We start from the raw sequence: 25,073 nt of genomic DNA on the forward strand, positions 1-25,073 counted from the left end.
TGAAAGAGTTTGTTCTGAACTGCTCTTTATGGAAACAGTCTGAGAGAACGCTGTTATGAATTGGCACTGTATAAATAAAGATTGGTTGATTGATTGATACAAAATAGATTTTACTGATTGTTCTCACTAAACAATATTTTTTGTACAATGTGTATGATGCTGAACGTCTCTTGTCCAATCAAAGAGCAGCAGCTCTGCATCACTTGTTGCTGTGGTGTTCTAAAACACTGTTCATGGTTTGATTGGACGCCGGTCGTCAGTGCATTTTTTCCAGGTTTTGGAATCAGGGCCAGAGGAGGAACTTGGGATACGTTGGGAGGGAGAGTTTCATGGAGGAAGGGTCCAGGTTAGCAAGGTCAGCAGCCAAAGCAACATGAAATTCAGATGTCAACTCCTGGAAGTTTATTGACCTTTAAGTGATAAGACAACATTGTCTTATTGGGTGCTCAGAAACCTTTTTGGTTCAACTGACTTTGTGTCAGTGAGGAAACCTAAAATGTGTCACTATACTGAGGCTCATTCTGTTGACAGCGGAGCGGTAATTAGCTGATTAATGTGGTCATCACAGATAACACCGCTGATACCTGATTGGCAAAAGCAGTCCTGTGTTTTTTAACCTCCCTCCACTTTCACGCTTTATAACTCTAGTTCATTTTGCTGTAAAATTAAGTTCTGTCTGTCATCTTCTGACAAATGTTCAGGTATAATGTGAACCAAATTATTCAGCCTCTAATAAGAGAGCCTGTATGAACAGTGTGAGACCTGAAGGAGACACAGCTCTGCGTCTGTTATTATGAGCTGTTAACTTCAATGTGACTCATATCTAAACCATCAGAAATTAACCTGTAGCTTTATTTCTCCATGTATTGGATTGTTTCCTCCACCAGACTGAAGTTTTGCATGAGGGACAAGAGCTGAGGAATTATTGGTTCTTGGAGGCCGCTGGCCTACAGAGAAATCTAATACAAGGCTGAACCACCGCACGTGAAATAGAAAGTCGTTTTCAGGGTCGTGACTGTCGAGAAAGATTAAACGAGTTCGTTGGGACGACGGCCCAGTGACCACAGAGCGACATGCTGTCATCAGCAAACACAGGAACACATGACAAACATCAGGAACCAGCAGAACAACCTGCTGCTCAGATGATCACTGGTTCTACAGTCTGGAGGTTCAGACACACCACTGGCCAACGTCAGAGGATTTAACAGGTTCATCCTCTGGGGAATCAGAACCACTGAGAACCCATCAGGGTCGTCTCACACCTCCACCTGGTTCAGAATACTCAGACACTGCTGCGTTTCACAGGGAACCTTCAGAAAGAAATCAGAATGTCAGAACATCATTGACCTTCATTTACAGAACATCAGCACATTGGAAACTTTGTGTTTGTTTGAAGTGACTAAATGATGAAGATCATTGCTGGCCAGTCATGAATGGACTCCAGTCCTTTATTTAAGTAACAGAACAACAATCAAATGATCATTCTCAAGTAAAAGCCTTTCTTTCAAAATGATACTTCAGCAGAGGTTCTGCTGAAGCACTCTGTTCTAAAACACACGGTTCTAAAACACTGTTCAGAAACACTGTTCTAAAACACACTGTGCTAAAACACTCTTCTAATATACTCTGTTCTAAAACTCTGTTCTAAAGCACTCTGTTCTAAAACACTGTTCTAAAGCATTCTGTTCTCAAACACTGTTCTAAAACAGTTCTAAGACACACTGTTCTAAAACACTCTGTTCTAAAACAGTTCTAATGTTAAATATGATGTAGTTATTTTATCTTTGATGCGTAACGTGTGAGGAGGACGATCTCCGCTGAGTGTGTCCAATAATAAATTACATGAGAACGTAGAGTATGTGTGACATCGTCTCTCTGAGCAGCCGTGTATCGATCTTTAATTATAATGATAATTATTAATAATAATTTAATGTGACTCTGTTTGGATGACTGAATATCAGGCGAACAGAGTCCAGACTGATCAATCAGTTTGATCACGCCTCATCTAACCACTGAGCTAACCTGACCTAACTAACCCACGCTGAACTAACTAACACAGACTAACCCACCGGTCGGATGTCCTGATCTGCAGGAGAATCATTTTTAGAATCACAAAGACGAATCGAATCAACAGAAAAGAAAGGAAAACGGAGGATAATCCTTGGAGGTTAAAGGAACAGTCCACATTGTTGTGCTGTGGTTTAAACTCTGCAGTATTTGATTTAATTTTATTTAATGCTTCACAAAGTGGGAGCTATTTTGGACAATGTGTCCAACCCACTCCATGAAGTGCTGGTTAGATACAGGAGTTCTTTCAGTGCCAGACTAATTGTACCACGATGCACTAAAGAGCGCCACAGGAAATCATTCCTGCCTGTGGCCATTAATCTATACAACTCCTCACTCTGAGTGTACATGTTGTTGTATGTTATTACTATTATTATTATTATTATCATCATTATTATTATATGATTCAGCTCCTCACTCTGTGTGTACATGTTGTTATAGTATAGTGGTAGTAGTAGTAGTGGTAGTAGTATTATTGGTATTATATAGTACAGCGCCTTATTATGATTGTGCATGTTGTTGTATTTGTTTATATTTTTATTAGTAGTATTATTATTAGTATTATTGGTAGTGGTATTATTGTTATTATTATTATTATTATATGACTCTGGACTCACCTGGTGCAGTAATTTACCTCTATGTGATAATTTGCAATAATAATTTTTAATACATCTTTTTTTTATTCATACTTTTATATATTTATATTTTACTTTGTGTTTGAAGTGTATTCTTATTCTTATTCTTTTGGAGCTGTGTGTAACAAAAAGCAATTTCCCCCTGGGGATTATTAAAGGAATTCTGATTCTGATTCTGATTCTGATTTCACACCAAAGAAGAAGAAGGGAGGGATGATGTGTCGTCAGTGAGAGAATTCACACCATGGCAGCTCCGCCATCCTGACATTCAAACCAAATGTCTCCAACACTTCAACGTCCTGTCTATGAGTCGGCCGTTGCCATGGAAACCATGAATGGTGTCATGCCAACCCAGCAGATCCAGTTAGACCACAGACTGCTGGTTTAACCCATGAGGGTCTGGAGAGGAGAGGCGCTGGTCTTGAGGTGCTACAGGAAACAGGAGCATGAAGATGATTCCTCCTTTGAGGAGCAGGAAGTAGATCTGCTGAGTTCAGACGGGAATTTTCCGAGCTGTTTGTTGTCTGATGGAAACCATCAGGACGATTGTACTCATAGAAGAACATTCCAGCCAGAGCTGAAGGTGTTCACGTACACAGTTATTTAGTTTGTTCCTGGACGTAATAACAAGTGATAACCACCAATTTGTCATAAGAATTAGGTGCCAAAATGACGGCGGCGGCAGCGCCCCCCCCGAGCAGCATTGGTGGCCTCTCCTGGCAGCGGCAGTAGTCCCCTCCCTGAGCAGGGGCATTGGCCCCTCCGGTGGCAGCATTGCTCATTGGTCAGTTGATGAACTCAGTGGACAGGCTATGGGTGCAGCGAGCAGGGCGCACCCTGAGCTCGTGGTAGCACTGGACAAAGCTGTGGTAGATGAAGGTGATGGGTAGTGCCAGCAATACGATGCCGCTGACCACACAGAGGCCACCCAGCACGCGGCCCGCCACCGTCACTGGGTACATGTCCCCGTACCCCACCGTCGTCATGGAGATGATGACCCACCAGCAGGCAGCAGGGATGCTGGCGTAGTCCTGGTTTCCAGCCTCAAGGTCCAGGCCGTGCTCCAGCAGCTGGGCTAATGCGCTGAAAATCGCCATGGCGACGCAGATGAAGACCAGCAGCATCATCATCTCGCGGTAGCAGCGCCGTAGCGTCAGACCCAGCGTTTGCAAACCCAGGAAGTGACGTGCCAGCTTGATTACCCAGAAGATCCGCATGATGCGCAGGATGCGCAATGTAACGCCAGCCCGCTGCAACTGGGAGTTCTCCCCCGTCAGGATCGTCACGGTCACAGAGACGTAATACGGTGTGATGGCCAGCAGGTCGATGATGTTCAGGGGACGACGGACAAACTCACATTTATCCCTGGACACGAGGAAACGGACGACACACTCAGCTGTAAACCAACCAATGCAAACCGCCTCAATGATCCTAGAGATCCAAAAAGAGCCAATCAGAGGGAGGGGAGAGAGACGAGAACCAATCAGAGGGAGGGGAAAGAGACGAGGACCAATCAGAGGGAGAGGAGAGAGACGAGGACCAATCAGAGGGAGATTGTGCTCATATGTCTATACAGTATGATTGTATGTATGTTTGTATATTTGTGTGGATGTACAGCACCAGTCAGAAGGTTGGACACATTCAATGTTTTTTAATTATTATTTTCTACATTGTAGATTAATATTGAAGACCTCAAACTATGAAGGAACATATATGGAATTATGCAGCAAACAGAAAAGTGTTAAACAAAGCAGAATAAGTTTTATATTTTAGATATTTAAATCAGCCTCTGCTTGCTGTGATCACAACTTCACTCTCCATCAGCTCCATCAGCTCCATCAGGTCACCTGGATGGTTCTCCACAGGTTTCCTTCACTCTGAGGTCCAACTCCTCCCAAACCAGCTGGGTTTAGGTCAGGTGATTGTGGAGGCCCAGTCATGTGACACAGCGCTTCATCACTCTCCTTCCTGGTCCTGGAGGGGTGGGGTGGGGGCTCACTGTCCTGTTGGAAACTCTGGGTCTTTTGGCGCTTTTCCATTACACAGTTTTAACTCTACTCGCCTCGATTGGCCTCTACTCGACTCGTCTCGACACGGTTTGGTCGTTTTCCATTACAGTTGCATACCACCTCAAAGTGGGTGGGGTCGTCATAGCACGGCGACCCGAAACTCCAGTGGCATAATTTGTATGCGGCACAAACACAACTAAGAACATGGAGTGTTTGGTTTGCGTGTAGCCATTTACCTCGTTCACAGAAATAATAAGAACGCACGGTCGCTGTTTCCAGGGTTTTAAAAACGGCGGGTTTGATTCTCATAAACGAGTCGTTCTCATGACTCATCGAGTGACGTCACTCCCTGGCCAATCAGTGGCCTGCAGTCTGTTGACATCACATTTTCGTCTCGACTCAGCTCGCTTGGAACCCCGGTCGAGTAAGTACTAAAAAAGTACCTGGTACCAGGTACTATCACCTAGTGGAAAACCCTACAGACCGAGTCGAGCCGAGTAGGTGCTAGTGGAAAAGCATAATTTCTTTCCTGGGGGGTCCTCATGAGAGCCAGTTTGATCAGAGCGTTTGATGGTTTTAGGGAGTGCACTTGAAGAAACATTCAGAGTTCTTTCCCAGACTGACTGACCTTCATGTCCTACAGTCATGATGGACTGTTTGTCTTCACTTAACCCTTGTATGGTGTTCGGGTTTGTGGACCCGATTTCATCCATTTTCATGTTCTTTATCAAAAGAAAAACTGTAAGCCAAGGCCAATGAGTCTGAGTTTGAAAAAATAATAAGTCGTATCATTTTGTTCTTGATAAAAAAAATGAAAACGGGTCCCACAGACCCAAAACCATAATGTGATGAGAACAGCAGTGGAACAGGACTGTCCACTGTGGAGAACTGAGAACACACCTGAGGGCTGTGATCACAGCAAAAGGAGGCTGATTTAAATAATCTAAAATATAAAACATATTCTGGTTTGTTTTAACACCTTTTGTTTACTACATAATTCCATATGTGTTCCTTCAAAGTTTTGATGTCTTTAATATGAATATACAATGTAGAAAATAATACAAAATAAACCACTGAATGAAAAGGTGCATCCAAACTTTTCACTGTCCTGTATGTTCATGTTTGTACAGGCTGTATCCTGTGATGTGTCCGACCTGTGCTGGTCCAGGGTCTCCGTGGTTTTCCAGTCCGGTAAGGTACTGGCACACAGCATCACCATGGAGATGACCACGAATAACACCGACACTGAGGCGAGGACCTGCGCCGCCAGCGAGGATGCGGGCTCCTCAAACGTCCTCCTCATCCTCTCCAGCCAGCAGCTCCGGGGCTCCTCTGGACCACGTGGATCCTCCTCGGGGAAGAAGTGGACAAAGCAGTCGGACATGCGGTCATCGAGGCGACGCTGGCAGCATGGCTGCAGGTCAGCGCTCTCCAGGCCCCAGTACAGCATCTCATTGTAGAAGGACAGCTCACACATGTGCGGCACGAAGCGCAGCTTCCCGTGCTGCAGGTACAGCATGATGAAGCTGAAGGCCTCGGCGTGGCGGTCGAAGAAGAACTCGTTCCTGTCGCGGTCATAGTCGTCACAGAGCTCCAGCAGCTCGCTCTCTGACACGCAGCGATGCAGCCGGCTGAGCCTGCTGAGGGGGAGGCGTTTCATCAGGTCGGCCGTGAAGGAAAACCGGCGGCCGCCGACATTCAGGGTGCACAGACTGCCCCCAAACTTCATCTTTTGAAACACAGACTGCCCCCACACTTCATCTTTTGAAACACAGACTGCCCCCTAGCTTCATCTTCAGAAACACAGACGGCCCCAAATCTTCATCTCCTCTGATTAAAAACTGTTTCCATCCAGAACGACTGTAGACGGTTTTCGTCGTGCTGTTGAACAGCTGCCTCCAAACGTTCCCTGTCTTTTCAAACAACCAGTGTCCAAACTGGATGTCGTGTCAGTGAAAGCTGCTGTTTCCAGAATCCATCTTCCTCATCGGACAGAAGCTTCTTATTCTTCTAAAACCCCCGTCTTCTTCGCTGCTTGAATGAAATGAAATTTGTAACCATAGTAACCATCAATGATGTGTGTTATGTCTGTTTGGAAGACCTACTTCCTCATTCTCTCTTCATCATTTTGTGTTTTCTTGTTGAACTGTTGAGTCTTAAAATACATTTTCTTCAAACAGCAAGAATCAGTTTCAGACAAAAAGCTGCTTTAAACATCAGAAACTCACCAGATCTTCACCTGCAGCTGATCGCTGGCTTTAACGTCGTTCTAAATCTGCGGATCCTTTTTGACTTCTGCTTTATCTCTTCTCACTGTGGAATCTGAGCCTGAAGAGCAGCAGCAGCACATCCTCCTCCTCCTGCTGTCTGAGAGGAGGAGGATCAGAGGCGATGATTCAGGCAGCTCTCAGTCTGAGCAAAGACACTTTGAACCTCCACAGACCTCTTCAGCATCTGACGGACTGAAGAGTAACATCCTCCTCTTCTTCCCCTTCGTCGTCCTCCTCCTCCTCTCCTTCACATTTCCATCGTCACCCAGAATTAAACATTTAATTTGCTTCATTTTAGTTTCATGTTTCATTGAACATCAAAGCTGATCGGAGAAATGAGTTTACTGTGAGGAAGAGGAGCCCCCCGCTGGACAGCTGTAGGAACTACAGACCAGTTTCATCATTACCATCACCACCATCTTCATCACTACCATCATTACCATCATCACCATCTTCATTACTACCATCATTACCATCTTCATTACTACCATCATTACCATCAATACCATCAATACCATCATCACTACCATCATCACCATCTTCATCAATACCATCACTACCATCATCACCATCTTCATTACTACCATCATTACCATCAATACCATCATCACCATCTTCATTACTACCATCATTACCATCAATACCATCATTACCATCTTCATTACTACCATCATTACCATCAATACCATCAATACCATCATCACTACCATCATCACCATCTTCATCAATACCATCACTACCATCATCACCATCTTCATTACTACCATCATTACCATCAATACCATCATCACCATCTTCATTACTACCATCATTACCATCAATACCATCATCACCATCTTCATTACTACCATCATTACCATCAATACCATCATTACCATCATCACCATCTTCATTACTACCATCATTACCATCAATACCATCAATACCATCATTACCATCATCACCATCTTCATTACTACCATCAATACCATCATTACCATCATCACTACCATCATTACCATCATCACCATCTTCATTACTACCATCAATACCATCAATACCATCATTACCATCATCACTACCATCATTACCACCATCACCATCTTCATCAATACCATCATTACCATCATCACTACCATCATCACCATCTTCATCAATACCATCATTACCATCATCACTACCATCATCACCATCTTCATCAATACCATCATTACCATCATCACCGTCACATCATCAATACCATTATCATCACCACCATCATCACCACCACCATCATTGTTCAGCCTCACCAAATGGTGAAAACTACATGTTTCTTTGTCTGTTGAACCAAGGGCTCCCTCTCTGAACTAAGTTTCCCAGAGTCCTTTTCACAGATAAATCACCCCTGGACCCAGCTTTACAGCCACCATTGGCCGAGGTGGAACACATGATTCTACAACCTCAAGCCACAAAACCAGATAACCCCCACTAAACTTCTTCTTTTCAGCTCTGGACCTCGGAGGGTCAACTGAGCTAAGCCCTGTAGTAGTAGTAGTACCTATAGTAGTAGTACTGATAGTAGTAGTAGTACTGATAGTGGTAGTAGTACTGATAGTAGTAGTACTGATAGGGGCGTGGTAGTGGGGGGAAAAGTGGACCTGACTACCCAGGGCCCGAGTAGGGAGAGGGCCCCATGAAAATCCTGATATATATATATATATTTTTTGTGATGTTTTCATTTCGAATGAATTGGGCCCTCCAATTAATTGGTGTCATAATTTATTTCAAATATATTGATAACATCAACTGAGAGAATGAACTTTATGTCAAAGTCCTCCCACCATATTGGACATTCTGGGGGCTACTCTTGGAGGCGCAAAATGGTTTAGTCCGACCGACAGCGACCGGCGACAAGTGTAACGTCAGTGAGCCCAGATTGAATGACCTGGGGGCTAGACATCATGCTGCCCAAGGAGCACAAGTCGGGGTATCAGAAGAGGAAAGAAAAAGAAAGAAGGCAGAATGAGGGGAGGCAGTGGCAGCTGTTGGCTGCTTTCTTTCCCAAAGGTGAACCGAGTTTGCTTGTTATGCAAAGTCCAATTAAAGTTAACGATGTTTGTATGCTCACGTGAAGTCTACTGCTGCGGCTGTACATATAAAGACAATTATGGGCCAGCTAACGTTAGCTGTCAACATTAACCAGTTGCAGAAACAAACAGTGGCGCTGGAGCAGCAGGAGCAGCAGTGGCCAGTCCTGGAGGCTCTTCTGAAGATGAGGCTCAGGCTGAGATTGGAGATGAGCAAAGACAAGGTGAGATCGTTGTTCAAGTATTCAAGGGCGAGCTCCCCCCTCCGACTCCCCCTCAGGGCCGGCTCTAGACATAGGCCATATAGGCGGTCGCCTGGAGCGCCAGCTGCTGGAGGGGCGTTGCCGGTAATAATTTGCATCCCCGAGTGGCGCCCCCCCATCCGTCCGCTGCTGTCGAGACGCACGCACCCTCCCCCCCTGTCCGACGTTCCGGAGACACGCGTGGTTGGGGGAAACCTGATCATTATAAAGAACCCCCCCCTCCCCCTGCTGACATCATCAGCCAATCAGCTGCTCTGAGATCATTAACGACGTTAATCAGCCAGGAAGCAGTGAGGAAACGCTAGAAAGCTCAGGGAAGCAGTGCAGAGCATCAGTAACACACTGTTAACACATTATTGATTATCATTAAGACATGTTAACACATTATTGATTATTATCATTATTAACACACTGTTATCACATCATTGATTATCATTAAGACACTGTTAACACATCATTGATTATTATTATTATTAACACACTGTTAATACATTATTGATTATCATCATCAACACACTGTTAATACATTGATTATTATTATTATTAACACACTGTTAACACATCATTGATTATCATCAACACACTGTTAATACATTATCGATTATTAACGCACTGTTAACACTATTGATTATCATTATCAACACACTGTTAATACATTATCGATTATTATTATTAACACACTTAACACTGATACATTTTTGGAATAACAACTGACTTCCTCGTTTAATTTGTACCGCATCAACGCTCATCTGTCGTGAGTGTACGTTTACTGTAAATGTTTATATACCTGCTGTACACACACCTGTGTCACACCTGTGTGTGCTGTGTGAGGTGAAGAACAGACGCGTCAGACAGGTTGGAGTCAGTCACATCTCTTTATTGGTTTTATCGACACAACGGAGCGACTACGAGCTCCGACCAACAACGACCAGCAGCTCAAACATCACGATTCTCCACAAAGAAACAGAAACATCAAACATCACAACCTGGACACTGGATTTAACCCTTTAATCACTACACAGCTGATCCACGTTACCTCTGCAGGACTGACCTCAGAGCAGATCACACGCTCCGACATCTGCTGACCTCTGACCTCACGTCACTGACCAACATGAAGCTCATTGCCATAAAAGCTTTGACTCAAACTTTAGAGTGAAATCGTTCCTCTGACGGGAACCAGACGGCCGAACTCAGCCCTGAACTCAGTCTGCCGGGCTCAGCCCCGCCCCGACACACTCCACCAATCAGGAGCTTCAGGTTACAGATGTTAGCATCAATGTTAGCATTAACAAGAGCATCAATCTCAGCGATACTGTTAGCATTACTATGAGCATCAACGTTAGCGATACTGTTAGCATTACTATGAGCAGTATCGTTAGCGATACTGTTAGCTATCATTCCTTTAGCTGACCAAACCGAAGCTGAGACCAAAGCAGAGCTCCCTGACGAACCGTGAATAACGTTAGAAACGGTGTGCTGGAACAACACAAAAAAGTTAAGTTAAAAAGACGGCGTCCAAGTAAAAGAAGCCACGTACCCTCACTTGTATTTGCCTGAGTATTTACCTGTTTGGCCGTCTGTTTCCCTGCCAGCTGACTGTGTCAGAGGTCAGACGGCGGCGGACCAGAGTCAGACCAACACTTAACGTCTCACTGATGTTTGTATGATGCTGCCGACCCTCTGCTGGACAAACTGAGGAACTGCAGCAGTCTAAAGGCGAGCGCCAAAATCAGCCAATCACAGATCAGTGTGGCGAGGTATCAATTGGGCTCTGGTGAAGACCGCCGCCGTGTGGGGGGGTGGGGGGGTATTTACAGCAGCAGGTTTCAGGTTTCTGTTCCTCCTGTTTAAAAATAAACTCTGTTCAACATATTTACAGAACGAAAACATGGAAAATAAACATTCACAGTAAATTTAGACGACTTGTTCACTTTGAACACGTGTGTGTGTGTGTGTGTGTGTGTGTGTGTGTGTGTGTGTATTTTAACACGTGTGTACAGACGCTGGTGACGACCTCTCCTCTGTTTCTGAGGCAGCTGGGGGGGCCTCAGTCCTCTGTGAGGGGTGGGGTGGGGGTGAGGGGCTCTCAGGTGGCGGCAGCCCCCTCTGCGGCCCCGCCCTCCTCCACCTGGTTGGCCTTCCCCAGCGTCTTCAGCTTGGCGAGCAGCTCGTCAAACGTGTCCTTCACGCCTTTCTCCAGCAGCCAGCCCTCGCTCTCACACTCCGGGTTCTCCGGGTCTGCCATCGTCTCCAGAGCCGTGCTCAGGTACTTCAGCCCCGCCATGTCGGCCGCCTGACACACACACACACACACACACACACACACACACATTAGCATGTATGTCTGCTTGTTCTGTTGAGGCTCTGTCAGGCCAGCAGGGCCTGCTGGCGATCAGATCAGTAACAGATCAGACGATGTACGCACTGACAATTTGTCCACTTTGTTTCTTTTTGTGTTTCTCATTTCGTCGTCTGCAGCCTGGCCGGCTGTCTTTGTTTGTTAGTTTGTTAGGCCGTAGTAACCATAGCAACCATTAACTCAGCAGAGACGAAGAAAACAGCCTCCTCCTCCCTCTCTGACAGACCAATCACAGCCAGGCTTCACAGCCATGTTCACTCAGTCAGAGACAGACGTTAATTACCCGACGAGACTTCCACAGACCTCTACAGACATCACAGACCTCCACAGGCCTCCACAGACCGTCACAGACCTCCACAGACCATCACAGACCATCACAGACCTCCACAGTGTCGGTGTGTGTGTCAAATGTATTTATCGTGTCTGTTCCTGCATGTGTTCGTCGTGGTTAGTCGCTAAAGTTGTGGAACGGCAGCGTTTGATGTTTTCTGAGAGAAGGCTGCTGATTGGTCCAGCAGCAGCGTCACTAAACTTTCTGATTGAGTTCAGGATGTTGTTTCTAAATCTGCCACCTGTCGTCACGCCTCAGGTCAAACTTGTTGTTTTGACCCACATAAAGAATCGCTTTTCACTCTCCTGATCTTCCCAGAATGCAACCTGTTGCCACTGAAGGCAGATTAACCCCCCCAGAATAGCTCCTGATCCCCGGTGAGCTTGACCACCGCTAAGCCACCGCCTCAGCAAAGATCACACAAAGATCTCCAGAGGAAGCACAGACCCCGGCCAGCTTCAACCGAACCAAACGTATCCCCAGACCCAACGGACAGGCCAGAGGACGGACAGACAGGGCTGATGGGATAGATGATGAAATGTAGTTTGGTGAACAAAGGCCTCCCAAAGTTAATTAAAGCTGGGTTTTAAGTTTCTGACAGCTGTTTCTGACTGGACATCATCTTAAAAACTGTGTTTTTGCAAATCGAGTCTGGTGTGTCGGCCTGCACACCTGAATCTGCTCCTTCAACACTGATTCTAATCATCTGCTAATCAATTATAGGGTTGACCTGGTGCATTTGAGGTCCCTCTGGTTAATTAACTGCAGGTGTGCTGCGATTATCTGGTTCTAAATCAGGAGATTAAGAGCAGAACTGATCCTGCGTTCACCTGCAGGCGAAAGTCCAAAGAGATTAGAGACTGCAGCAGGTGATTCAGCTCCCAGGAGTCACCTCGTCATTTAACAAACTCATCTTTTTGTTCAGTTTTTATATCAAACCTTCCAACAGCCCAACCCCCTGGACCCCCTGTACAATCACACGCTTTCCCCACAGCCGTCCTCATACGATCAGTCGAAAACCAAACCGGTTTGGTAACGCAGTTTAACAGCAGACACAGATATCCACCAGAGAAGAAGAAGAAGAAGGTAAGAATCTTTTTTGGTATTTTGGTGGATCTGTACCTCGTCTGTCCAACGCAGGTCGGACCTAGACTCAGCAGGCCTTCGTCTCATTGGTTGTCTGACCAACCAGGTCGAGCTGAGGCCAACTAATCTGTGACCAGGTGACTGCTGGTGTGCAGCTTACTTCCTGGATTCCTAAAATGCTTAGCATAAAGACTGGAAACAGAGGGAAACAGCTAGCCTGGCTCAGCAATCAAATGTTCACACAGGAGGTTATGTGTGGGACTATTTCTTGGCTCTGAGCAGTTGCCAGGCAACCAGTGGAGACACCAGGAAGTTTGTGGTCCCAGCCAGGAAATAGTCACATGGCCTGTAAAACTACAAGTGTTTATGCAGGTTAAACAAAGCAGATGTGACGTGTTCGTCGGTCAGCTTTACACCAGCAGAAGAAGTAACTGTTCCTTTAATAGTTAACAGCTGTGACCCAGGCTGGATGCTGATTGGCTGAGGTGGATTGTGGGCCGGGCCTTACCTCTAGAAAGATGGTGAGGATGATGAGCACGCCGATGCTGTTCATCATACCGCTGAAGTAGGAGAAGAGGGCTTCGCGGCAGCCGCGGGTCCAGATGTTGAGCTCCTCGATGCGGTGGTCGTAGTCATAGTGGGCGGAGTTATTGGTCAGGTGATGCTGGATACAGGGCCGGGGGGAGCCGGGGTTACAGCAGCTGAACGGGACGCTGTCCATCAGGTACTTCCCCTCCACGTTACTGAGGACTCGACTATGGGTCAAAGAAGGTCACAGGTCAGAGGTCATGTTCTACTAAGGGAGCCCCTGGCCCCTTGGGCCGGAGCCTCCTTTTAAAGAGACTGACAGAACATTGTAATCACATGTGTTTGGAACAGACACCATAATAAAGGCTCTGTTACAGCTTTAATGACTCCCAGTGCAGAAGATAGACGCACCGTCCCTTTAACACGAGGAGGAAGAGCAGCCAATAATCATACTGAAAAGTTCTACAATAAAGTGATGGATGAACTTTGACCCCTGAATGAAAGCCGTCCTGATGTTGCCAACTTGGATGGAGAGCTGAAGAATGGAGGACGCTATCGTAGCTTCTTAGCTAACATCCAGTTTAACTGAACAGAATAAAGTGACACAGCTGTCCTCTTAGCAATCAAGCTTACTAGCCAGCTAGCATGGAGGGCTCCTCTAAAACGAACCCTGCTCTTTCCAGGCTGCCGTACATGGTAACTCCAGCTGCCTGTAAGTTTTCACCAAAACTCATGGACCAAATACTTGACATGGGGTTCAGCAGTCTGAGAGCGCCCCCCCCTCAGGCTGCTGCGTCCACTACAGCCACAGAAACAACAAGAATAAGCCTCCGGATCTGAGTCTCAGCAGTGATGTTTGCCCTTAGGGAGGCGCCAGAGCCATTAAGATTTAAAGGGTTCATCCTCTGAGACCAGGACCAGAACGATTCAGCGGGACAATGAGACCAGAGGATTGTTATGGTGAAATGTGAATGAAGGTGTAGAAATGTTAAGTCTAAAACTGTGAAATGGACGCCGTGATTTGATTTCTGAATATTTGTTCTTAATTAAAAAAAGAAAAGTTTTTTAAACACAATCAGGTGAGATAAAAACTGGAAGAAAAGTCATGGAGCCATTAAGGTTTAAAGGGTTCATCCTCTGGAGACATCAGGACACCTTATGATGTCACTGAGGGGTGGGGCCTGTGGCTAAAATTGGATGATGGGAAATAATCATCTCAGAAGGTATCTCTTAAGTGCATTAAGGCAGAAACACAACACGCGAACACAGACATAGAACGGGCCTCGACCGGGCACTGATTATTAACTATTAATCACATGTCAGAAATGTGTTTTCAGCGAATGAAGCGTTCCCTCTGTGTGTGTGTGTGTGTGTGTGTGTGTGTGTGTGTGTCCGCACGCGGGGGGGCAGGGGTAACCTTGTCATGTTAGCGGGTTCAGAATCAGATTAAAGACTTAAGGAGGAGAAGCCGGTTCATCTGCCTCCTGCACGGGAACTTTTCCTCCTTAAATCCCTCGTTTATCCTCCAGTGACCCGATAACGAATGTCCTCCTGAGCTCCGAGTTTAAGTCTGATTCAGCTGGAAACCGAATCAGGATCAGAGATGAGAGACAAAAGTCGACTATAGTTTAGATTCTAGAGCTTCTCTTCATTGGCTGTCAAGCTGTCACTCATGTTATCAGCTATCGGTAAAACATCCTAAAACTGAAAAATGTTACTCAGTTTCTCAGAGTTCAGGAGTTCAACCGACAGTTTCCTGTAATATAAAATAGGGGGAGTACCTGAGCTGTACCTGCAGCAGACTGTGTACTCACTCTTTCACAGCGTCATTGCTCATGTCCAGGTAGCGGTTGCTGATCCACTGCACCTCAAACCAGTCCCTGAAGTTGTTGTTGCCGCAGCAGCGGAACTCGATCTGTGTCATGTCAAGTGTCCTCTTCATGAAGCAGCGTCCTGGCGTGTCCGTGTCCTTGTAGAACCGGATGCTGTTCTTCAGGCCCTCGGCCAGCGTCAGGTACACAGCAAACTGCATGAGGAAGCAGAGCATCGCCGTTAGCAGCAGCAGCGCGTTGAAGCCGCAGCAGCACAGCAGGTACGGCCGCAGCATCGGCTTCCACTTGGCGAACTTGATGGGGTCCAGAGAGTCGTGGCAAACCTTCCCCCCGAAGGCATTGACACCACATGCCAACAGGCCCACCAGGATAAGCAGGTTGGGCACCAAGTGGCTCTCGTTGTTGTCCATCATCTCACTTCGCTTCCGCAGTTCGACCTTGAAGAAGATGCCAAGGCTGAAGATGAGGATCCCCACAATGACTGACAGCCAGTAGATCATCCAAAGGCCCTGAGCCAGCTTCACCCGCTTCTGCAAGTTGAACTTCACCGGCATGAACGGCATTTTGATCCCTGAGAGAGTACGAGAGTCTGAACAGAAGCCAACGACAGCCAAACGTCAGGGATTGAGAAGAAAACGGTGTCCTTTAGGGAGCACTCTGAGAACCGTCAGTTTCACACTTCTAATCCGTTAAAGAAGCAGCTGGACACAACTCAGCCACGACTCCTGGTTTTAGACCCATGATGCCGAGCTGCAGGTCAGGACAATCCATGGCGCTGGGGGGGCAGAGGGGTCTGCCATCACAACGACAAACTCAGAAATCCGTGCAGGGCAGCAACTCTGACTCTGACTCTCCTGCAGAGGAAAAGGTGTGAGAATGTGAGCGGAGGCGTCGTGGCGTCCAAACCTCCGTCAGCTCTGATCTCATTAGCACAGATCAGCTGGTCGCTCTAATCCACCAACTTACTGCTAATTGGTATGATGTTAAGCAGCAGCAGCTTCCTCCTGCCAGCCGCCACCGCTCAGGGTTCACGTCTGCTCACAGGAGCTCACCTGTGCTGCCTCCCTGCAGGTGAGCCACAGGAAATACCGCGGCCTGCCAATCAGCAGAGAGGAAACTAGACACTTCCTGTAACAATGCTGACAGGAGCAGTGCCATGGAGGTGGTTACCATGGCAACAGGGGACCCTGTCACATGGTGTCAGTGAACATCACAACATGTCATTTCAGCACAGATGACCGAAGTACTCAGATCCTCTCCTGCAGTAAAAGTACTCTGTTAGCAGTAAAACGCATTGTTGGCACTACAACTAGCACATAGTAAAAGTACTGTGATAGCGGTAGAAGTACCACTAGTACACAGTTTAGTACTGCGTTCCTGTTGTCCTGAAGCGTCTTTGTGATCAGACAGAAACATGAAGTCGTCTTAAAGTTTTTATTGGCTTTGTTCTTATAGTTACATTTTTCCTCGTTTCTACAGGAATTCACATGTGAACAGACGACACGTGATGTGGCGACACGTCACGTGAGGAGACAACATGCTGAGAAAAACCTGGTTTTTTATAAACTAATAAATAAATAAATACATGGAGTTTTCTGATTCCATCTGCTCATGTTTCTGTTCAAACTCAAAAACATAAAAAAAACCAACACAAAAACACTCAGATCATGTAACAGGAAGTGACATCACACAGCTCACATCTCAATACAACGTTCAAACCAATGAAACTGAAGCCGCTGTCTGATCCGACGTCAGCCTTCACTCAAACTTGTGTGTTTGTTCCTGTTTTCAATGATCATGACAGAGACGCAGAGAACTCTGGGAAATCTTCTGTTATGGAGACGCTCCAGGAGAAGAACTCTACCGCAACGAATAAAACGCCAAACTTCATCCCTCTGTTCTCTCTCAGCCAATCACTGCACAGCTGCTGCTTCCACATTCTTATTTCATATGTTTTTTCAATGGAAGTTCTGAATGGGACCAAACACAGAGACTCTGCTGGATGATGGAACTGTCAGACCTCAGATAACACCTGGACGACACATCTGGAGGACACAACTACCAGAATTGTTTCCCATCATGCTAAGACTGAACGGAAGTCAAATCAATGATAAAACCTCTTTGACGTGACCTGTAAATCAAACTCTGAGAGACAGCAGCAGGTGGGCTTCACTTTGGTCACTTCCTGTTGCGTTCATGTGGATTTTTAAAGATTCACAGTCAGAAAATCTCCAAAAACTAAAACTCAAACCTCAACCAAACTCGGATAACATTGTTTTTGACTTCCTGTCTGGGTGGCGGCGGACAGGAAAGAGTCAGCGTTGGTGCCTCTCTCTGATTGGTCAGAGGTCAATGTTCGGCAGCATCCTTGAGCTCAAAGTCCTGAAAAAATCCCTGAAAGCTGGTCTGAGCTCAGCTCCCGGCCACAGGTAGCTGATTGGTTCAGAGGGAGGAAGCCGTATTAAAAGGGGCGGGGCCAGCACAGACAGCCAATCGCCGCCTATCTTCCTGAGCGGGGGTGGAGCCAAACATCACAGATGCTGCCAGTCGATGGCGACCAGCGTCTGATTGGCCTCCTGAGCGTGACCAATGACCTCAGCGACGCCGTGCTGCCGCCACAGACGCTCAATCTTCCTGTAACGTTCCGAACACAAGTGGAGAGGGTTCCCCCGCCTGCACGGACACACACACACACACACAGGGTAGTATAGTAATACAGGTTAACAATACACACACACAGATATACTCATGTATGTGTGTTGATAATGTGTGTATTAACCTGTGTGTGTGTGTGTGTCAGGAATGTGCAGTCAGGGGAGAAGAAAAAAGAAATAGAATAATAAAATAAAATAGTTATTAATATTTTTCCTCTGGCCTATGCTTTAATGCATTTTCGGTGTGGTTCCCACAAGTTTTGATCATCTTTGTAGTCAAAATCGCTGAAATCCTGTATTTCCTGTTCACATACAGCGCAGAGACTGGCTCAATCCCTCACAAGGTGGATTGAGCTCGTGCACTTGGCGTGTGCTTGTTGCCATTTCTCTGTATGTTTCCAATATCCTGCTTGAAGACACTTTGATTATACGTCTTAATTGCCATAGTGTTCGGTAATGTATTTCACGCATGTGTGTGAGATTTAAGTCTTGTTGATCGGACAAAAATCCACAAGCAAAAAGCTGCTGTGAGGCAGCCAGTACCTTTGCCTCACAGAGGGGGCGATAGTGAGCCTGGAGGGCAATAATTTAATAGCGAGTTACTCTTGCTAAAGTTAAAACAACAATGTTTTTTTCGCTAGCTGGAAATGGAGGATTTGATTTCAAAGCTAAGGAAATTTTCAAAACTGGACTTTCAAACAAAGCAAGAATTAATAAAAACTGAGAGACCGACGCCGGACCTATGAGGTCTGCTTCAGACAGCAGGAGGAACGCGCTCTTTTCAAACGGAGTGGTAGAACAGAAAAAAGATCGGCTTTGTGGCTGCGCTGTGTGTGTGTGTGTGTGTGTGTGTGTGTGTGTGCAAACACTTACTTGAGGCCCTGGTCCGTCTCTCCGTAGTCGTCCAGGTACGGAGGAGGATAGAAACAGCCCTTAGTTTTACCTGCTACAAACAACACCTGGCTCTCTCTGACCCTACACACACACACACACACACACACACACACACACACACAAAGTAACAATAATCACCTACATGTGTACGAGTGTGTTAAATTGCTAACATCAGCTGACATCAGCTGACCGCAGCTGATGTTAGCTGATGTCAGCTAGTACTGCGGTAGTCCCATAGACAGTGGTAATGCAGTAGGATCACAGTAGTACTGCTGCAGTGCTGTGTGGCAGCAGCACCAGGTGTGTCCAGGTGTATTACCTGAGGAAGAGACCCAGGCCGGCTCCACAGGTGAGGGTGTGGGCGGTGCATGCCCCCACATCCTCTCCGTCCACCTCCGTTTGACAGCAGTAGCTCTGAGAGCACAGCATGGAGCCACACACCAGACACAGGGTGGGGGCCCGGGACTTATCCCCACCTGACCGAGGACACCTGCACAGGTAACACAGGGGGGTGGAGGGGGGGCACAGGTGCAGGTGAGATACAGAGACCCAGTAGATCAGTGAACAGGAGGATGTGTTTCTGCTGCAGCTGTAACACCAGTTTACAGCATGATGAGGACGCTGTGTACTGTGTGTACTGTAGGACTGAGTGTACTGCAGTAGTACTGTAGTAGTACTGCAGTAGTACTGTAGTACTGACGTGAAGCTGGAGGCCTGGTTGATGAGGACACTGTAGTCTTCAGGCAGCTCGATCAGTCGGTTTGACTCTCGGGGGAATCTGATGACTCCGCCCCCCTGAAGGTTCTTAATCACACCTGGATGACAGCACCACCTGGACAGGTAACACACACACACACACACACACACACACACACACACACACACAGGTGAGTCCTGATGGATTCAGTTGAGCTCATTGAATCACAAACCTGTGCCCACCTGAATTATGGGAGCTGTAGGAGCCATGTGTTGGACACGTCCTGAAGGATTGTGGGTAAACACCTGTGTGTGAGTTACCTGTGTATGAGCAGCTCCAGGTGAGCGTGCTGACTGAGCTGCAGCAGGTTGGGGGGCAGACTGAGGAAGCTGCACAGCGCCTCCCAGTGGTCAGAACCTGGAACTACAATACAGGAGATAAAAACCAGTGTGTCTCTCTCTGTGTGTGTGTCTCTCTCTCTCTCTGTCTGTCTGTCTGTCTGTCTGTCTCTCTCTCTCTCTCTCTCTCTCTGTCTGTCCGTCTGTGTGTGTGTGTGTGTAGTTACCCAGCAGGTCAGCAGGTGGTGCTGTAGAGTTCAGGTAGTGGAAGAAGATGGCGGCGGACCGGAGGAACGGCAGGATGCCGACTTTAACACAGCGGAGGAGCTGCCACCCAGAGGTCACCTCAGGTAACACACTGACACACAGATACAATCAATACATTGAACATCCACTGATGATCAATACAGTGATTGATCAATTTTTTATTAGATTTGTTGAGTTCCTTAGTGTGTGTGTGTGTGTGTGTGTGCTCACCTGCCCAGGTGTGTCCTCAGCATGTTGTAGAGCTGACAGGTGAGCTCCTCTTCCTCTGATCCCACGCTGTCCTGATCCATAAACACCTCTTCTACACTCACACACAGGTGAGACAGACAGAGCATGTGTGTGTGTTTTCTGTTTGTATAATGTTTGTATAATGTGTGTGTGTGTGTGTGTGTGTGTGTGTGTGGGGGGGGGGGTCATCACCTGTGGTGGAGGTGAGCAGGATTTGAACCAGGTGAGCAACAGTAATCAGGTGAAGGAGGTGGAGGTGGGTTGAGTCTATGACTCTCCGCCCTGATTGGTCCAGACTGTGAACCGCGCTGTAAGACAACACACTGTACACCTGCAGAGAGAACGACAGTCAGTCACCCGGACTGACAGCCGGATTGACAGTCGGACTGACAGCCGGAATCACACCTGGAGTCACTGGAGTACTGAAACTCACCAGCAGGTGAAACATGTCGATGTCCAGGATGCAGGGAGAGTTTTCTACCTGAGAGTCTGGAACCAGAGCTGCAACACACACACATTACAGACATGTACACACGTGTGTATGAGCGTGTGTGTTACCTGCGAACAGCCTGATGAAGTGTGTGTTACCTGCGAGCAGCCTGATGAAGTGTGTGTGTGTGTGTTACCTGCGAGCAGTCTGATGAAGTGTGTGTGTGTGTGTGTTACCTGCGAGCATCCTGATGAAGTGTGTGTGTGTGTGTGTTACCTGCGAGCAGTCTGATGAAGTGTGTGTGTGTGTGTGTGTTACCTGCGAGCATCCTGATGAAGTGTGTGTGTTACCTGCGAGCAGCCTGATGAAGTGAAGTGTGTGTGTGTGTTACCTGCGAGCAGTCTGATGAAGTGTGTGTGTGTGTGTTACCTGCGAGCAGCCTGATGAAGTGTGTGTGTGTGTGTTACCTGCGAGCAGCCTGATGAAGTGTGTGTGTGTGTTACCTGCGAGCAGCCTGATGAAGTGTGTGTTTGTTACTTGCGAGCAGCCTGATGAAGTGTGTGTGTGTGTGTTACCTGCGAGCAGTCTGATGAAGTGTGTGTGTGTGTGTTACCTGCGAGCAGTCTGATGAAGTGTGTGTGTGTGTGTTACCTGCGAGTAGCCTGATGAAGTGTGTGTGTTACCTGCGAGCAGCCTGATGAAGTGTGTGTGTGTTACCTTCGAGCAGTCTGATGAAGTGTGTGTGTGTGTGTGTTACCTGCAAGCAGCCTGATGAAGTGTGTGTGTGTGTTACCTGCGAGCAGCCTGATGAAGTGTGTGTGTGTGTTACCTGCGAGCAGCCTGATGAAGTGTGTGTGTGTGTTACCTGCGAGCAGCCTGATGAAGTGTGTGTGTGTGGTTGTCGGTGGAGCTGCGGTCCAACAGGCTGAACTGAACCTGGTGAGAGAGCTCAGACAGTCGTCCTGTAACACACACACACAGAGAGTCAGGTGACACACCTGAGTTTACCTGCTGTGTTCATCTCTGAGCTGGCTGTCTCCATCTGGTCCTCATGCTGTAGTACAGACGTATTAGCGACCACATGTCTAACTAACCCCGCCCCTACACCCTCTCGTCCAATCAGGTGGCCTCACCTGTCTGCAAGGTAAACTCCCAAACAACGGCTTCTCCTCGTCCGTCAGGAGGCGCTCTGCAAACACACATGGTTAGCGCATGTGTTTGTACCTATGCTCTGGATGGTGTGTGTGTGTGTGTGTGTGTGTGTGTGTGTGTGCGCGCTTGTACCTATGCTCTGGATGGTGTGTGTGTGTGTGTGTGTACCTATGCTCTGGATGGTGTGTGTGTGTGTGTGTGTACCTATGCTCTGGATGGTGTAGGCGCAGGTGGACCAGACCACCATGGGGACCCGGGGGTCCAGCTCGTTGGGGTTCACCTTCAGGCCGACCTTGTAGGTGGACATGCTAAAGGTGGTGATCATCGCGCTGACGCTGCTGGAGAACGGCTTCCTGAGGGGCAAAGTGACATCACCGCTGACATCATCCAGGTGTGCCTTAGCATCGTAGCTTGCTAAGCTAACATTAGCTAGCTAGCATTAGCCAGTCTGAACTCACTGTGGACGGAAGTCAACTTTGAATCCTTCAGGAATAGCAGGTTCCGCCCCCTCTGCTACACCTGAGACACACACACATATTTTCCAGAAAATTAGCTGCTATTTGTTTCCTGAACATCAGGAGCTGATTGGCTAATTGTCTGTGGCTCTGTCCTCTGAATGATGGACAGGTGACCAACCTTCAGACTGCTTCCTGTGGGCGGAGTGTAGTGCTGCTATCTGCTGACTGGTCATTTTAAGCCACACCTCCAGACTGGGATGATCGACACTGAGAAACAGGAAGAGAGAGAGGGACAGGTGAGTGTGTGTGTGTGTGTGTGTGTGTGTGTGTGTGTGTGGGTCAGGTGAGTGTACCCGTGGTCAGGTGAGTGTGTGAGGGTCAGGTGAGTGTACCTGTGGTCAGGTGAGTGTGTGTGTGGCAGCAGGGGGATCACAGTGTTGCTCAGACACTCGCACAGTGGACACAGGAACTCTCCGTTCTCCACGTCGTAGCTGGTGTGACCACGAAGACGCTGCTGACGCCTCTGCTCCTTCAGCTGGACCGCCTCAAAGTACCTGAACACACATACACACACACACACACACACACACGGGTGAGCTGACAGGTGAGTGGAGGAGCTGCTGCTGATTGGACAGGTGCAGGTGCAGGTGCAGCTGCAGCTGCAGCGTCTCACCTCTGCCAGCAGGTGGCGTGCATGATGTGTCCACAGCTGGCAGTGTGGATGCCCAGAGACAGGTCAGGGTGCATGAAGAGAGGGTCATGGCGCTCTGAAACACACAGCCACACGTCTGTCAGTCAACAGCAGCAGCACTGACTGGCTACCGTCCTGATGATGTCAGCACAGCTCCGCCCACCTGAGTCGGGCAGGTTACGGCAGCGGTTTTTGGAGAGAACAGTGGACCTCTGGACAAATGCTGCCAGCACCATGGCTCTGCCATGACCTCTGACCTCCTGCTCCTCCTGACACAGGATACAGGTGACCATCTGACGGTGCTCAGCTCTGCCCACCCTCCTGGGACCAACACACACCTGAGAAACACAGGATGTCTCCGTCCTAGGAGCACTGGGGGGGGGGGGGGGGGGGGGGGGCAGAAACACTTCAACCTTCATTACCTGAATACCTACACCTGAATACCACACAGTAAACCTGTGGACCAAATTGGTCCCTTATGATTGGTATCAGCTAAACTAAAGTAAACAGATAAAGACAGATACCCGTCTAACGCTACACCTGTAGTGTGGTCAGGTGTGGACAGGTGTGGTCACGTGTGGTCACGTGTGGTCACGTGTACCTGGTGTCGGCACCCGCAGACGTTGAGGCCTCCAGCTCCTCCAGACTCTGCTGGAAAAGTTCTTTGTTCTCGTTGATGAAGTGTTTCTGCATCTCGGACATCTGAGCCATGATCTTCTCCCTGCGGAGCCGCGCCATCTCCGCCTTCCTTTTCCTCTCCGCCTTGTCTTTGTCTCTGAGCGTCTGTGGGGAGACGGCGCCACCCGGCAGGTGGAGATGATCAATGACCAACAACCAATAACCATTGATCACAGCGATCTACAACGTCTGCTGACAGCCGTACCTCCTCCAGTCCCTGCTCCGCGCTCACGCTGCCGGTGGATGTGGATGATGTTCGCTCCCTCATCGCTTTGATGTTAGCCACCATCTGCAAAACAGATCCATCCAGCCCTCATCCATCATCTTCATCAATCAATCAATCAATCTTTTTCTATACAGCACCAGTTCATAACAAACATCTCAGACTGTTTCCATGAAGAGCAGCTCAGAACAAACTCTTTGATTCAAGTATCCAAACGTGAGCAAGAAAAACTCTTTCCTCCTTTAACGGGAGGAAACCTGGAACAGAACCGGAGGGGGGGGCTTTCTGTCAGGGTCCATGTTTGAGCGTGCACTAATACTGAGCAATATGGTAACAGTGAAAAAACAGGAGTAATATCAGTAAAAGGTGTCGGTGGCTGATGATCCGCTGCAGTAACTCATGAAGCCAGAGAACCACAACAGGAGAACCAGGACCAGGATCCACAGGAACCTGAGAACCACAGCAGGAGAACCAGGACCAGGATCCACAGGCACCAGAGAACCACAGCAGAAGAACCAGGACCAGGATCCACAGGAACCAGAGGGATGAGAAAAGCACAGAAAGGCTCCGGGGAAGATACCAAGTTAGTAACAGACATTAAAGAGACATGAAGCATCAGGATGGAGAGGAAGAGGAGGGGAGAGGAGCCCAGTGCATCATGGGAGTCCCCCGGCAGTCTGAGCCTATAGCAGCATAACTAGGGGCTGGTCCAAGACCTGATCCAGTCCTGAACTATAGGCTTCATCACTAAGGAAGGTTTTTAGTCCACTCTGAAATGTAGAGAGGGTGTCTGCCCCCAAAACCCAGACTGGAAAGAGGTTCCACAGGAGAGGAGCCTGATAGCTGAAAGCTCTGGCTCCATCACTACTTTAGAGGACTTTAGGAACCACCAGTAGACCTGCAGTCTGGGAGCACAGTGCTCTAGTGGGGTAGTACGG

General features: G+C 47.7%; 3 protein-coding genes across 8 annotated transcripts in view; all 3 read right to left on the reverse strand.

Annotated features, from left to right (window-relative positions):
- Positions 1 to 3,487: 3,487 nt before the first annotated feature.
- LOC139210800 (voltage-gated potassium channel regulatory subunit KCNG3-like) lies at positions 3,488 to 6,440 on the reverse strand. The gene is made up of 2 exons (XM_070840966.1): positions 5,866 to 6,440; positions 3,488 to 4,133 (listed from the first exon to the last, which is right to left on the reverse strand). Exons 1-2 carry the CDS (start codon positions 6,438 to 6,440, stop codon positions 3,488 to 3,490), a joined length of 1,221 nt encoding a protein of 406 aa, XP_070697067.1.
- A 4,935-nt stretch (positions 6,441 to 11,375) lies between these two features.
- Positions 11,376 to 15,988, reverse strand: prph2b (peripherin 2b (retinal degeneration, slow)). Its single transcript, XM_070841340.1, has 3 exons — positions 15,408 to 15,988; positions 13,574 to 13,820; positions 11,376 to 11,582 (listed from the first exon to the last, which is right to left on the reverse strand). The coding sequence occupies exons 1-3, from the start codon at positions 15,986 to 15,988 to the stop codon at positions 11,376 to 11,378; spliced, it is 1,035 nt and encodes a 344-aa protein (XP_070697441.1).
- Positions 15,989 to 16,845: 857 nt separating this feature from the next.
- Positions 16,846 to 25,073, reverse strand: part of ubr2 (ubiquitin protein ligase E3 component n-recognin 2) — a 34,149-nt gene continuing 25,921 nt past the window's right edge. For 3 of the 6 annotated variants that reach the window (XM_070840950.1, XM_070840949.1, XM_070840946.1), the window contains 19 exons: positions 24,118 to 24,201; positions 23,836 to 24,017; positions 23,398 to 23,606; positions 23,217 to 23,310; positions 22,936 to 23,097; positions 22,722 to 22,810; positions 22,544 to 22,604; positions 22,290 to 22,438; positions 22,067 to 22,122; positions 21,799 to 21,895; positions 20,937 to 21,004; positions 20,696 to 20,834; positions 20,486 to 20,576; positions 20,236 to 20,366; positions 19,991 to 20,093; positions 19,674 to 19,805; positions 19,293 to 19,463; positions 18,953 to 19,054; positions 16,846 to 18,098 (listed from right to left, as the gene is read on the reverse strand). In XM_070840950.1, coding sequence (XP_070697051.1) covers positions 17,957 to 18,098; positions 18,953 to 19,054; positions 19,293 to 19,463; positions 19,674 to 19,805; positions 19,991 to 20,093; positions 20,236 to 20,366; positions 20,486 to 20,576; positions 20,696 to 20,834; positions 20,937 to 21,004; positions 21,799 to 21,895; positions 22,067 to 22,122; positions 22,290 to 22,438; positions 22,544 to 22,604; positions 22,722 to 22,810; positions 22,936 to 23,097; positions 23,217 to 23,310; positions 23,398 to 23,606; positions 23,836 to 24,017; positions 24,118 to 24,201 — 2,262 coding nt within the window. In that variant the 3' untranslated portion in view covers positions 16,846 to 17,956. Of the gene's footprint in view, positions 18,099 to 18,952; positions 19,055 to 19,292; positions 19,464 to 19,673; positions 19,806 to 19,990; positions 20,094 to 20,235; positions 20,367 to 20,485; positions 20,577 to 20,695; positions 20,835 to 20,936; positions 21,005 to 21,798; positions 21,896 to 22,066; positions 22,123 to 22,289; positions 22,463 to 22,543; positions 22,605 to 22,721; positions 22,811 to 22,935; positions 23,098 to 23,216; positions 23,311 to 23,397; positions 23,607 to 23,835; positions 24,018 to 24,117; positions 24,202 to 25,073 lie in introns of all 6 variants that reach the window. The other 3 variants (XM_070840948.1, XM_070840947.1, XM_070840945.1) reach the window with 1 other exon arrangement.

Source organism: Pempheris klunzingeri, chromosome 12 (assembly GCF_042242105.1).
Source record: "Pempheris klunzingeri isolate RE-2024b chromosome 12, fPemKlu1.hap1, whole genome shotgun sequence".
Lineage (NCBI taxonomy): Eukaryota > Metazoa > Chordata > Actinopteri > Acropomatiformes > Pempheridae > Pempheris > Pempheris klunzingeri.

Excerpts from the sequence above, each read along its gene's own strand:
- LOC139210800 (XM_070840966.1), bottom strand. The coding sequence starts at position 6,440 with ATGAAGTTTGGGGGCAGTCTGTGCACCCTGAATGTCGGCGGCCGCCGG. Across the intron at positions 4,134-5,865 it reads GAGACCCTGGACCAGCACAG|GATCATTGAGGCGGTTTGCA; the intron begins GTCGGACACATC and ends TTGGATCTCTAG.
- prph2b (XM_070841340.1), bottom strand. The coding sequence starts at position 15,988 with ATGCCGTTCATGCCGGTGAAGTTCAACTTGCAGAAGCGGGTGAAGCTG. Across the intron at positions 13,821-15,407 it reads AGCAATGACGCTGTGAAAGA|TCGAGTCCTCAGTAACGTGG; the intron begins GTGAGTACACAG and ends TTTGACCCATAG. Across the intron at positions 11,583-13,573 it reads TCCTCACCATCTTTCTAGAG|GCGGCCGACATGGCGGGGCT; the intron begins GTAAGGCCCGGC and ends TGTGTGTGTCAG.